Source organism: Chiloscyllium plagiosum, chromosome 39 (genome assembly GCF_004010195.1).
Source record: "Chiloscyllium plagiosum isolate BGI_BamShark_2017 chromosome 39, ASM401019v2, whole genome shotgun sequence".
In the NCBI taxonomy this organism is placed as follows: domain Eukaryota; kingdom Metazoa; phylum Chordata; class Chondrichthyes; order Orectolobiformes; family Hemiscylliidae; genus Chiloscyllium; species Chiloscyllium plagiosum.
Window position 1 is genome coordinate 27,308,746 of NC_057748.1, and position 12,645 is coordinate 27,321,390.

Sequence of the window (12,645 nt, forward strand, 5' to 3'; positions counted from 1 at the left end):
GGAAGGGATGGAGAGGTCGGGGAGGTGGGGGGGGGATGGAAATAGTGCGGATGGGGGCATGAGTGAGGGGGAGACAAACAAGTGAAAGACAGAGGCAGTTACAAAAAACAGGAGTGGGGGGGGGGAATGACAGAGAGTGAGAGAGACAGGAAGGTGCAAACACAGGGGAGTGGGGAGGGTCAGGAAAGAAAGAAAACGGAGTTAGCATTGATTACATTCCCTGACCCCACCCCCCAACATCAAACAGCACAGGGACAGGGACAGCACGGGGTTAGATACAGAGTAAAGCTCCCTCTACACTGTCCCCCCATCCCAGGGACAGCATGGGGTTAGATACAGAGTAAAGCTCCCTCTACACTGTCCCCCCATCCCAGGGACAGGGACAACATGGGGTTAGATACAGAGTAAAGCTCCCTCTACACTGTCCCCCCATCCCAGGGACAGGGACAGCACGGGGTTAGATACAGAGTAAAGCTCCCTCTACACTGTCCCCCCCCAATCCCAGAGTCAGGGACAACATGGGGTTAGATACAGAGTAAAGCTCCCGCTACACTTTCCCCCCATCCCAGGGACAGGGACAACACGGGGTTAGATACAGAGTAAAGCTCCCTCTACACTGTCCCCCCCATCCCAGGGACAGCATGGGGTTAGATACAGAGTAAAGCTCCCTCTACACTGTCCCCGCCCATCCCAGAGTCAGGGACAACATGGGGTTAGCTACAGAGTAAAGCTCCCTCTACACTGTCCCCCCATCCCAGGGACAGGGACAGCATGGGTTAGATACAGAGTAAAGCTCCCTCTACACTGTCTCCCCCATCCCAGGGACAGCATGGGGTTAGATACAGAGTAAAGCTCCCTCTACACTGCCCCCCCCCCATCCCAGAGTCAGGGACAACATGGGGTTAGATACAGAGTAAAGCTCCCTCCACACTGTCCCCCCACCCCAGGGACAGCATGGGGTTAGATACAGAGTAAAGCTCCCTCTACACTGTCCCCGCCCATCCCAGGGACAGGGACAACACGGGGTTAGATACAGAGTAAAGCTCCCTCTACACTGTCCCCCCCCATCCCAGAGTCAGGGACAACATGGGGTTAGATACAGAGTAAAGCTCCCGCTACACTGTCCCCCCATCCCAGGGACAGCATGGGGTTAGATACAGAGTAAAGCTCCCTCTACACTGTCCCCCCCCATCGCAGAGTCAGGGACAACATGGGGTTAGATACAGAGTAAAGCTCCCGCTACACTGTCCCCCCCCATCCCAGAGTGAGGGACAACATGGGGTTAGATACAGAGTGAAGCTCCCTCTACACTGTCCCCCCCATCCCAGGGACAGCACGGGGTTAGATACAGAGTAAAGCTCCCTCTACACTGTCCCCCATCAAACACTCCCAGGGACAGGGACAGCACGGGGTTAGATACAGAGTAAAGCTCCCTCTACACTGTCCCCCCCATCTCACGGACAGGGACAGCACGGGGTTAGTTACAGAGTAAAGCTCCCTCTACATGGGCCGCCCCCCATCCCAGGGACAGGGACAGCATGGGGTTAGATACAGGATGATGCTGCTCACTCTACTGTGTCCCATGCCTCCAGTTTGAAGAGTGATGAAACCTACTTGTTTTTAAGTTCTGAGGTCGCATCCATGTCCTTGAACTCTCCCGCCACGTGGACAATACCATAACAGGTCAATAAAAACGCTACAAGGGTTTGGAGAACTATCTGTGAATTGAAGTGGGGGACGTGATTAACATTAGTACCCCTCACAGCATCGGATAGTTCAGCAAGTACGTAATCCCACACGACGCAATTCACCGCACACCCTCAGCGCTGACCCTCCCACAGTGCGGGGCTCCCTCGGCGCTGACCCTCCCACAGTGCGGGGCTCCCTCGGCGCTGACCGTCCCACAGTACGGGCCCTCCAACAGCGCAGGGCTCTCCGTGCAAGTGACCCTCCAACAGGAGGTTCAAGAGGTGTGTGGGCGGGTGTCCCTGAACCACAGTTAACCCCTTCACCACCATGATCAGAAGCACAGAACAGGCCCATTTGTTTGTGGGTGTTGTGGCCACCTATACAAGTGTTGTCCGCTGCCATTCCTGCTTTAGAAACAGGAACCAGGCAGGGTGCGAGGGCTGGGTAGAGCTGCTACTCACATCTGCCGGGAGTGTTTCATTCTCTTTTTCTGTCAGCCTCATGTACGATCGGTCTGTGGATAGACAGAACACAAGGGTGAGCGGGGTGGGGGCCGGATCTGTGGAAATTCAGAGACAGAGAGCGCGAGAGAGTGCGAGAGCGAGAAAGACAGAGAGCGAGAGAGAGAGACACCGACAACCTTTTGTCAATCCTTTTCTGCACTGGTCCCTCAATGCTTTACAAAGAGGTGTACAAAGTGCTGGTGACGCGACACCTGGAGTACAGTTTTGTTCTTGAGAAAGGATGTACTGGGCACTGGAAGGGGGAGCAGAGGAGACTCACTGGGTTGACTCAGAAGTATAGAGGATTGGGTTCGGAAGAGAGGTTGAGGAGACTGACACGACACGCTTTGGAACTCAGAAGAATGAGGCGGAATCTTTCATATAATCTCTGAAGTGTGGAAACAGACCATTCGGCCCAACAAGTCAACACTGACCCATTCCCCAACTCTATTCCTCTACATTTACCCCTGACTAATGCACTTAATGCATCTCTCTGTGTCTCTCAGCCTTGAATATCCGAAATGACCCAACGCCGACAGCCCTCTGTGGGAAAGGGTTGCACAGATTCACTCCCCTCGAGGATAAGAAATACCCCCTCATTTCTGTCTCCTGCCCCTTAGTCGGAGACAATGCCTCTCTGTTCCTCGACTCTCCCAATCGGGGGGGTGGGGGAAATGAGCTGCCCTCATCTCAAGGCCACCAACCCTCACGAATCTTCAATCGGGTCACCTCTCATCGTTCTGAACGCACACAGGTACCCAACCTCTTCTTCCACAAAGATAGTTTCCCCCACCCCTGTCCCCAGGATCAGCCTGAGTGAGTCTCCTCTGGACGGCCACCCATGCCCGGTCTATCTCTGCTTGGATACGGAGCCCCCTCGATCGTGGACTGACTGTCACGTCTTGGCAGAAACCTCCTGACTTTTTCCACCCCCCCCCTCTCCCCGGAAATAAAAGGAATCCCAGATTTTTGAGCGCGTGCTGCGGTGTGACTCTTGGGCTGACAGCGGCGGGGGGAATTCCCAGAACACTCACGCTGTGCTGCAGAGAAGGCGGCGTGTGCCAGGGCAAACAGTCCGACGCCCACCAGCCCCTTCCAGACTGACGACGCCATGGGCCCTTCCTTCCGCGACCCGGCTGACCTGATGGAAACAGAGAGGGAGAGGAGCTGGTTAGTCCCATGGGCCCGATCCAGCCACCTCACCCCCCCCCCCCCCGACCTCATGGCCCCACACGCCCCACCCTTCTCCAACGCGAGGGATCCCGATGTTGCACACCCCAGGACACTGGCCTCAATTCAACAGCGTCCATCTTTAGTGACGAGTCCTGGCGTCGCTCTGACAAGGCGGGAAATCGACGCGGGTGGACAGCTGTTGGAACTTCAACCTGGCCGTTCTTCGGCGGCAACCCTCCACGTCCTCCTTCCCCCCCCCCCCCCCCCCACAAAAAAATTGGGAGTCCGTACTCAACCACAGAGCCCTCTGTGCCATGGAATGGCGGTGAGTCACCAGCAGGACAACCTCTCCCCCTCACATATTGCAGAACGCCCCCCCTCTCGGGGTCACGGACACGCCCCAACCAGGGGCAACAATCCATCGTCTACCCTGCTGAGCCAGCGGAAGAATCCGTCTCGTTTCCCCCCACCCCCCCGAACGAACCGAAACTCGAACTCCGTTCAGGAGGCGCACACGGGTGGGAGTAGGCCACTCAGCCCGTCGAACCTGCTCCACCACTTGATCAGATCGGAGCCGACCTGACAGTCCTCCGTTCTCATTTCCTGGCCTCGATTCCCCGACTGATCGAGAATCTAGGGATCTCGGCCTTGTACACACGAGGACTCTTGCCTCACCTCTCCCTCCCGATCCTGCAGCAAGGAGTTTGAAAGACACTCAAGCCTCAAAGAGGGAAGAAATTCCTCCTCGTCACCTCAATCTTGAACTGGAGCCCCTTAATCCTAAGATTGTGCCTTCTGGCTCTCGGTGCCACCATGACGCCACAGTATACTCTCACCATACCCCCCATGTCAAGACCCTTTAGAACCCCACTTGCCTCGACGCTATAAGAACGTGGAGTTGGACAGCACAGTAAGGGCAGGCACGGTGGCTCAGTGGGTAGCATTGCTGCCTCACGAGCACCAGGGACCCGGCTTCGATTCCGGCCTTGGGTGACTGCCTGTGTGGAGTTTGCACATTCTCCCCGTGTCTGCGTGGGTTTCCTCCCACGATCCAAAAGATGGGCAGGTTAGGGTGGGTTGGCCAGGGGAAATTGCCCATAGTGTTCAGGTTAGGTGCATCATTCAGGGGGAAATATAGGGTAGTAGTGGAAATGAGTCTGGGTGGATCACTCTTCGGAGGGTCAGTGTGGACCTGTTGGGCCGAAGGGCTGTTCCCACACTGGAGGGATTCTATGATTCCTAAATCGGACCCTTCAGTCCAACTTGTCCATGCCAACCAGATTCCAAATTAATCTCGTCCCATTTGCCAGCATTTGGCCCGTATCCCTCTAAACCTTTCCCATTCACTTCCGTTCCAGATGCCTTTTCGATGTTGTCATTGTACCAGCCTCCGCCACTTCCTCTGGCAGCTCGTTCCACACACGCACCACCCTCTGGGTGGAAAAGTTGCCCCTTAGGTCCCTTTTAAATCTTTCCCCTCTCACCCTGAACCTATATCCTCTAGTTCTGGACTCCCCCCCCCCCACCCCCACCCCAGGGAAAAGACCTTGTCAATTCCCCCTTTTAAATCGTTCCCCCCTTATCTTAAACGTAAGCCATCTAGTTTTGGACACCCTCACTCTATCCACACCCCTCATTATTATGTAAACCTCTATAAGGTCACCCCTCAGTCTCCGACGCTCCAGGGAAAACTGCCCCAGCCTGTTCATCCTCTCCCCGTAGCTCAAACCCTCCAACAACCTTGTCAATCTTTTCTGAACCGTTTCAAGTTTCACAACATCCTTCCTATAGCAGGGAGAGCAGAACTGAATGCAGTATTCCAAAAATGACCTCCCAACTCCTACACTCGCTGCAGTGATCAATAGAAGTAAGTGTACCAAACACCTTCCTCACCACCCTGTCCACCTGCGACTCCGCTTTCAAGGAGCTTATGAACCTGCACTCCGAGGTCTCTCTGTTTCCCATGAAACATACAAGCCCTGCCCTGATTTGCCTTTCCAAAATGCAGCACCTCACATCTGTCGAAATGAAATTCCATCTGCCAACCCTCGGCCCGTCTGGTCAAAGGTCCCTTGGTGCTCCGAGGTAACCACTTTACCCCCTAATCTTGGTGTCTTCTGCAAACTTACTAGATCACTTAGATCTTTAGATCACTTACAGTGTCGGCCCTACAAGTCCACACCGACCCAGACCCATTCCCCTACATGTACCCCTTCACCTAACCCTACGGGCAACTTAGCACGGCCCATTCACCTAACCTGCACTTTTTTTTGGGCTGTGGGAGGAAACCGGAGCACCCGGAGGAAACCCACGCAGACACGGGGAGAACGTGCCCCACGATACTAACGATACCTCCTATCACATTCTTGTGGGAATTGAACCCGGGTCTCTGGCACTGTGAGGCGGCAGTGCTAACCACCGTGCCGCCCACGATACTAACGATACCTCCTATCACATTCTTGTGGGAATTGAACCCGGGTGTCTGGCGCTGTGAGGCGGCAGTGCTGACCACTGTGCCACCGTGCCGCCCACGATACTAACGACACCTCCTATCACATTCTTCATTCGCCTTTTTTTAAATTCATTCACAGGATGACGGCAAAGCCCATCCCAGATTACCTGGGGTATTGCTCTGGTGTTACTCAGCCAGACCAGGTAAGGACAGCCGGATTCCTCCCCTAAAGGACATCAGTGAACCAAGTGGGCTTTTCCGACAATCTGCATCGGACCTTTAATTTCAGACGTTATTAAAAGTGGAAAACAGGAGCGGGAGGAGGCCGTTCGGCCCCTCGAGCCTGCTCTGCCATTCGATCACGAGCGTGGCCGATCATCCAACTCAACAATCTAATCCTGCTTTCTCCCCCACCGCCTTTGATCCCATTCGCCCAGGGTGCTGCACCCGGCCGCCTCCTGAATGCGTCCAACATTCTAGCGTCGAGTCCGTCCTGCAGCAACAAATTCCACATTCTTTGGGTGAAGAAATGTCTCCTCATCTCTGTCCTAAGTGGTCCACCCGAGTAAGTTTGAATCCCCACTACCAGCGGGACTCGAAACCGGGTCCCCGGAGCGTTGCAGCGGGAAGTCTCTGGATTCGACGCCTCCCTGTCTCGTCCCCTCCCCATTTACTCAGTGAACTCCAACAAATTGGGGTCGGCCCAGCTCCAACTTGGCGGGGAAGGTGGAGAAAAAAAAAGTTATGATCGCTATTGCCTAACAAATACCGCCTGGCCTGTGGTCGGCCGCGGGCATCACTGCCCACCTTCCTGCGCCGCTTTACGCCCCTCCTCCATTTGCTCTGCGAACTCTGATGAATGGGGTCCGAAAGGTTTCAACTTGGCAAGGGGGTGGGCAGAGAGAAAAGGTAATGGTCGCTATTCCTGGACAAACCTGAGCCGGGTGCACACACCACCCTCCACCTTCCTGCCCTCGTTTCCCCACCCCCACCTCATTTACTGTGCAAACCCCGACGAATGGGGTCTGCCTAGCCTCAACTTTGGGGCAGGGGGTGGAAGAGAAAAACATTATGATTGCTATTGCCCGACAAATCCCACCGCGCCCCAAGCCGGCTGTGCGCCAAAGTCCGACTTCCTGCCTCGTCTCTTCCCACCCCCCAGATTTGCTCCACGTACCCCAATGAATGGGGTCCGAAAGGCTTCAACTTGGTGGGGGGGGTGGGGGGTGGGGAGGAGAGAAGAGTTATGATCGCTATTGCCCGACAATTCCCGCCCAGCCCCGAGCCGGGCACAAGCCAACATCCGACTTCCTACCTCGTTTACACCACACCTACACCCCCCCCAACCATTTGCTCTGTGAACCCAGACAAATGGGGTCCGAAAGGCTTCAACTTGGGGTGTGGGGGTGGGCAGAGAAAAAAAAACGTTATGATCGCTATTGCCCGACAAATCCCGCCCAGCCCCTAGCCGGCCACACGCCAACGTCCGACTTCCTACCCTCGCCCGAATTTACTCTGCAAAGCCCGACAAATGGGGTCCGAAAGGCTTCACCTTTTTTTTGGGGGGGGGGGGGGGGAATTGGAAGAGAAAGAGAGTTACGATCGCTATTGCCCGACAAATCCCGCCCAGCGCCTAAACTGGCCACGCGTCAACATCCGACTCGCCACCTCGCCTAACCCCCCGCCCCGATTTACTCTGCGAAATCCGAACGAAATGGGGTCCGAAAGGCTTCAACTTGTCGGGCGGGGGGCGGGGGGGGGGAAGAGAAAAAAAAAGTTATGATCGCTATTGCCCGACAATTCCCGGCCACGCGCCGACGTCCGACTCGACGCGGGTCACCTTCGGGGACCCTGCCCGCCTACCTCCTGACGACCCTCCGTTTCCTACCTACCTACCCACCCACCCAACATTGGGGCTCAATGCATCCTGACCATGAGGAGGGTTTTCCAACAGTCCCCCACCCCCCACCATCACCAACCCCCTCACAAAACATTGCACCTTTAAGCTTCAGGCCTCCCGCAGACCGACGCAAACCCCAATCTCTACAAACTCCCGCCTCCCCGAGCGTCAGAAGATGCCGCCGAACCGCCTCCGAGCGATGGCGGCGGGTGGGGGGAGAGAGGGAAGCACCAAGATGGCGGCCGTCTTCTCCACCGGCTCTCACTCTATTCCCCCCGCCCCGCGGCCGCCATGGCGCTTGTAGTCTTCCGCCCCCGCTCCTCAACGTGGGGCTCGACGGGACTTCCGGCCCTCCGCGGACTACAACACCCGGCATGCCCTGGGCGCACTATCTCCCCTCCCAGCTTCCCGCCCCTCGGCCGGCGGCTCCACCTCCCCCCAGCCCCGCGACGGGGTCAACCAGAGGTCGCAACGGTCGCCCTGCCTGGGGGAGGGAGAGAAAAGCCTCAAAAAATAAATTCGTGGCCCCGCCCTGGCTTTCCCCGCTCCTTTAAAAGTCGGAAAAAGCGCGATCAAATATAATTGGAGATTTTATTTGTTCGAACAGCGACCGTGGCTTTGTGGGGGGGATTCCCAGAACCCACCGCGCTTTTGCCCCGGCCAACAAACCTACCTCAATTCTAGTTTTGTTCTCTAACTTTATCATTCGCACCCCTTCGGGCAGCTTGTCCGCCTGTTCAAATGTATTTTTAAAAAAAGAAACGAAATAGCTCAAGGCCTGGGTCAAAGGTCAGGGTGGCCATCGGTGGAAAGGCGCATGTGCAGCCAAAATGGCGGCGCCTATGGTAAAGAGTGAATGACTGAATGGTCCAAATTGGAGGGGGGGATATGGGGGATAGTCAATGTTTGTTAATGCTATAAATATGGGCACTTTTTGATTTTAAAATGCAGTTGGAGAACCATCCAATGTCATAATTTCAAAATATTGGGATATTTCCATGTATTATAATAGAGTTTGGCAGAGCAAATAGTCAACATTTTATAATTTCACTTAATAATGAACATATTTTAAATTAACCAGCAAATATTCATAGTTTTACAATATTGGTGTGGTTTGTTGTTATAATAGACTTAAAGGGTGAACAAACAGTCATAATTCTATAATATTGAGAGTTTTAATGTAATAATAGAATTTTGGAGCCAGTATAGGTTTGTAATTTTATAATGTTGGCATGATTTAATGTTATAATCGATGTAGATGGTCAGCAATATTCTATAATATTGAGTTTAAATGTTATGATTGAGCTAGAGGTCCAACAATCATTCATAATTGAGAGTTTTAATGTAATTTTAGAGGTAAAGGGCTAGTATAGTTTCACAATTCTGTAATATTGGCATGATTTAATGTTATAATAGAGCCTGCTGGTGCATATGTGTTCAAGCTTCTGTATCTTCTGCCTGACGGAAGAGATTGTAGGAGAGCATTCCTGGGATGGGGGGGGGGGGGGGTCTTTGATGATGTTGGCAGCCTTTCCTCAGCAACGGGAAGCATAAGTGAAGTCAGTGGATGGGAGATTGGCTTCTGTAATGGTCTGGACTGTGCACACCATCTCCTGTACTTTCTGACAGTCCTGGGCAGAGCACTTGTGGAGTACGCTCTCAATAGTGCACCTATGAAAGTTGGCAAGGGTTCCCCCCACCCCCCCCCCCCCCCCCCCCCCCCAGTAGAGCTGAGAGAGCCACATGGAATAATGGGTAACGGTGAGGAAGCAGATGGACCTGGACAGGCTGGGAGAGCGGGCAAAGGTGGAATATAGCACAGGAGAACGTGAGGATGCGCACTTTGGATCAGAACCCGGTTTAGCAAACTGGGAAAGGCTTCAGAAATCTGAGGGGACCCTGGGGGTCCTCGTTCAAGATTCTCCTCTGGTTAACATGGTAAGATTCAGTTGGCAAGAAGGATGGCAAATGCAATGTTAGCGTTCATTGTGAGAGGGGCTGGAATGCGAAAGCAGGGAACCGCTGCTGAGGGCTGTATAAGGCTCTGGTCAGACCACATTTTGAATAGCCTGGTCACTGTATCCAAGCAGGGATTTGGGGAGGGGGTCCAGAGGAGACCTATAGGAGGTTTTAAGTTTGCTCACTGAGCTGGTAGATATATGCTCAGATATTTTGTCAACATGCTGGGTAACATCATCAGCGTTGGTTTCCTGTCCCACTTTCTATCTATTGGGCTGAGGGGTGGCAAATGGAGTTCAATGCAGCTTAAATGTGAGGCGATTCACTTTGGGAGGAATAACAGGAAGGCGGAGTACTGGGTCAATGCAAGGATTCTTGGTAGTGTGGATGTGCAGAGGGATCTTGGAGTCCATGTACGTAGATCCCTGAGAGTTGCCACCCAGGTTGATAGTGCTGTTAAGAAGGCATACGGTGTGTTAGGTTTTATTGGTAGAGGGATTGAGTTCCCGAGCCGCAATATCGTGCTGCAACTATACAAAACACCGGTGCGGCCACACTTGGAATATTGTGTACAGTTCTGGGTGCCCCCATTACAGGGAGGATGTGGAAGCAGATGAGATTGATCAGGATGTTGCCTGGTATGGAGGGAAGGTCTCAGGAGGATAAGCTGGGTCTGTTTTCATTGGAGAGAAGGAGGCTAAGAGGGGATTTGTTAGAAACATACAAGATGATTAGATAGGGTAGACAGTGGAAGTCTCTTTCCTCGGATGATGACAGCAGCTTGTACGAGGGGGACATAACGACAAATTGAGGGGGTGATAGATTTAAGACAGATATCAGAGGCAGGTTCTTTACTCGGAGAGTGGGAAGGGTGTGGAATGCCCGACCTGCCAATGTACTTAGCCACTTTAGGGAGATTGAAACAATCCTTGGATAAGCACGTGGATGATGATGGGATCGTGTCAGGGGATGGGCTGAGATGAGTTCACAGGTTGGTGCAACATCGAGGGCCGAAGGGCCTGTTCTGTGCCGTACTGTTCTACGTCTTGGTCTGTTCAGGTGGGCGATTTTCTTTCGAGTTCTTTTTCTCAGTGGTTAGTGAATGGGGTCCACATCCATGTGTTTGTTCTTGGAGTTCTGGAGTGAATTCCAGCCCTCTAGGATTCCCCGCGGACGTCTCTGTCCTAGGGCGGGCGTCTCTATCCTAGGGCGGGCGTCTCTGTCCTCGGGCGGGCGTCTCTGTCCTCGGGCGGGCGTCTCTGTCCTCGGGCGGGCGTCTCTGTCCTCGGGCGGGCGTCTCTGTCCTCGGGCGGGCGTCTCTGTCCTCGGGCGGGCGTCTCTGTCCTCGGGCGGGCGTCTCTGTCCTCGGGCGGGCGTCTCTGTCCTCGGGCGGGCGTCTCTGTCCTCGGGCGGGCGTCTCTGTCCTCGGGCGGGCGTCTCTGTCCTCGGGCGGGCGTCTCTGTCCTCGGGCGGGCGTCTCTGTCCTCGGGCGGGCGTCTCTGTCCTCGGGCGGGCGTCTCTGTCCTCGGGCGGGCGTCTCTGTCCTCGGGCGGGCGTCTCTGTCCTCGGGCGGGCGTCTCTGTCCTCGGGCGGGCGTCTCTGTCCTCGGGCGGGCGTCTCTGTCCTCGGGCGGGCGTCTCTGTCCTCGGGCGGGCGTCTCTGTCCTCGGGCGGGCGTCTCTGTCCTCGGGCGGGCGTCTCTGTCCTCGGGCGGGCGTCTCTGTCCTCGGGCGGGCGTCTCTGTCCTCGGGCGGGCGTCTCTGTCCTCGGGCGGGCGTCTCTGTCCTCGGGCGGGCGTCTCTGTCCTCGGGCGGGCGTCTCTGTCCTCGGGCGGGCGTCTCTGTCCTCGGGCGGGCGTCTCTGTCCTCGGGCGGGCGTCTCTGTCCTCGGGCGGGCGTCTCTGTCCTCGGGCGGGCGTCTCTGTCCTCGGGCGGGCGTCTCTGTCCTCGGGCGGGCGTCTCTGTCCTCGGGCGGGCGTCTCTGTCCTCGGGCGGGCGTCTCTGTCCTCGGGCGGGCGTCTCTGTCCTCGGGCGGGCGTCTCTGTCCTCGGGCGGGCGTCTCTGTCCTCGGGCGGGCGTCTCTGTCCTCGGGCGGGCGTCTCTGTCCTCGGGCGGGCGTCTCTGTCCTCGGGCGGGCGTCTCTGTCCTCGGGCGGGCGTCTCTGTCCTCGGGCGGGCGTCTCTGTCCTCGGGCGGGCGTCTCTGTCCTCGGGCGGGCGTCTCTGTCCTCGGGCGGGCGTCTCTGTCCTCGGGCGGGCGTCTCTGTCCTCGGGCGGGCGTCTCTGTCCTCGGGCGGGCGTCTCTGTCCTCGGGCGGGCGTCTCTGTCCTCGGGCGGGCGTCTCTGTCCTCGGGCGGGCGTCTCTGTCCTCGGGCGGGCGTCTCTGTCCTCGGGCGGGCGTCTCTGTCCTCGGGCGGGCGTCTCTGTCCTCGGGCGGGCGTCTCTGTCCTCGGGCGGGCGTCTCTGTCCTCGGGCGGGCGTCTCTGTCCTCGGGCGGGCGTCTCTGTCCTCGGGCGGGCGTCTCTGTCCTCGGGCGGGCGTCTCTGTCCTCGGGCGGGCGTCTCTGTCCTCGGGCGGGCGTCTCTGTCCTCGGGCGGGCGTCTCTGTCCTCGGGCGGGCGTCTCTGTCCTCGGGCGGGCGTCTCTGTCCTCGGGCGGGCGTCTCTGTCCTCGGGCGCCCTCCCTGGTAAAACTGTAACCCCCCCACGCGTCTGCGGACTCTAACCCACCACCCCCGCGTCTCTCACATGATCATCTCCGGTCTCTTTCCCCTCCAGCCTCGCGTCTGCACTCAGTATGGACGCCACCGAAGAAAGTCAAAAGCCGATATTTACCTTCCGAGGTAAGGAGCAGGGCCGAGGGGCTGACGGGGGAGCTGGAGAAGGAGCTTTACTCTGGGTTGGACAGTGTACAGGGAGCTTTTACTCTGTATCTAACCCCATGCTGTCCCTGTCCCTGGGATGGGGGGAGGACA

General features: G+C 56.3%; 1 protein-coding gene across 1 annotated transcript; it reads right to left on the minus strand.

Annotated features, from left to right (window-relative positions):
* Positions 1 to 1,595: 1,595 nt before the first annotated feature.
* Positions 1,596 to 8,019, minus strand: mmgt1 (membrane magnesium transporter 1). The gene is made up of 4 exons (XM_043679283.1): positions 7,817 to 8,019; positions 3,227 to 3,333; positions 2,151 to 2,203; positions 1,596 to 1,718 (listed from the first exon to the last, which is right to left on the minus strand). Exons 2-4 carry the CDS (start codon positions 3,303 to 3,305, stop codon positions 1,611 to 1,613), a joined length of 240 nt encoding a protein of 79 aa, XP_043535218.1. The 5' UTR covers positions 3,306 to 3,333; positions 7,817 to 8,019; the 3' UTR covers positions 1,596 to 1,610.
* Between the last annotated feature and the right edge of the window lie 4,626 nt (positions 8,020 to 12,645).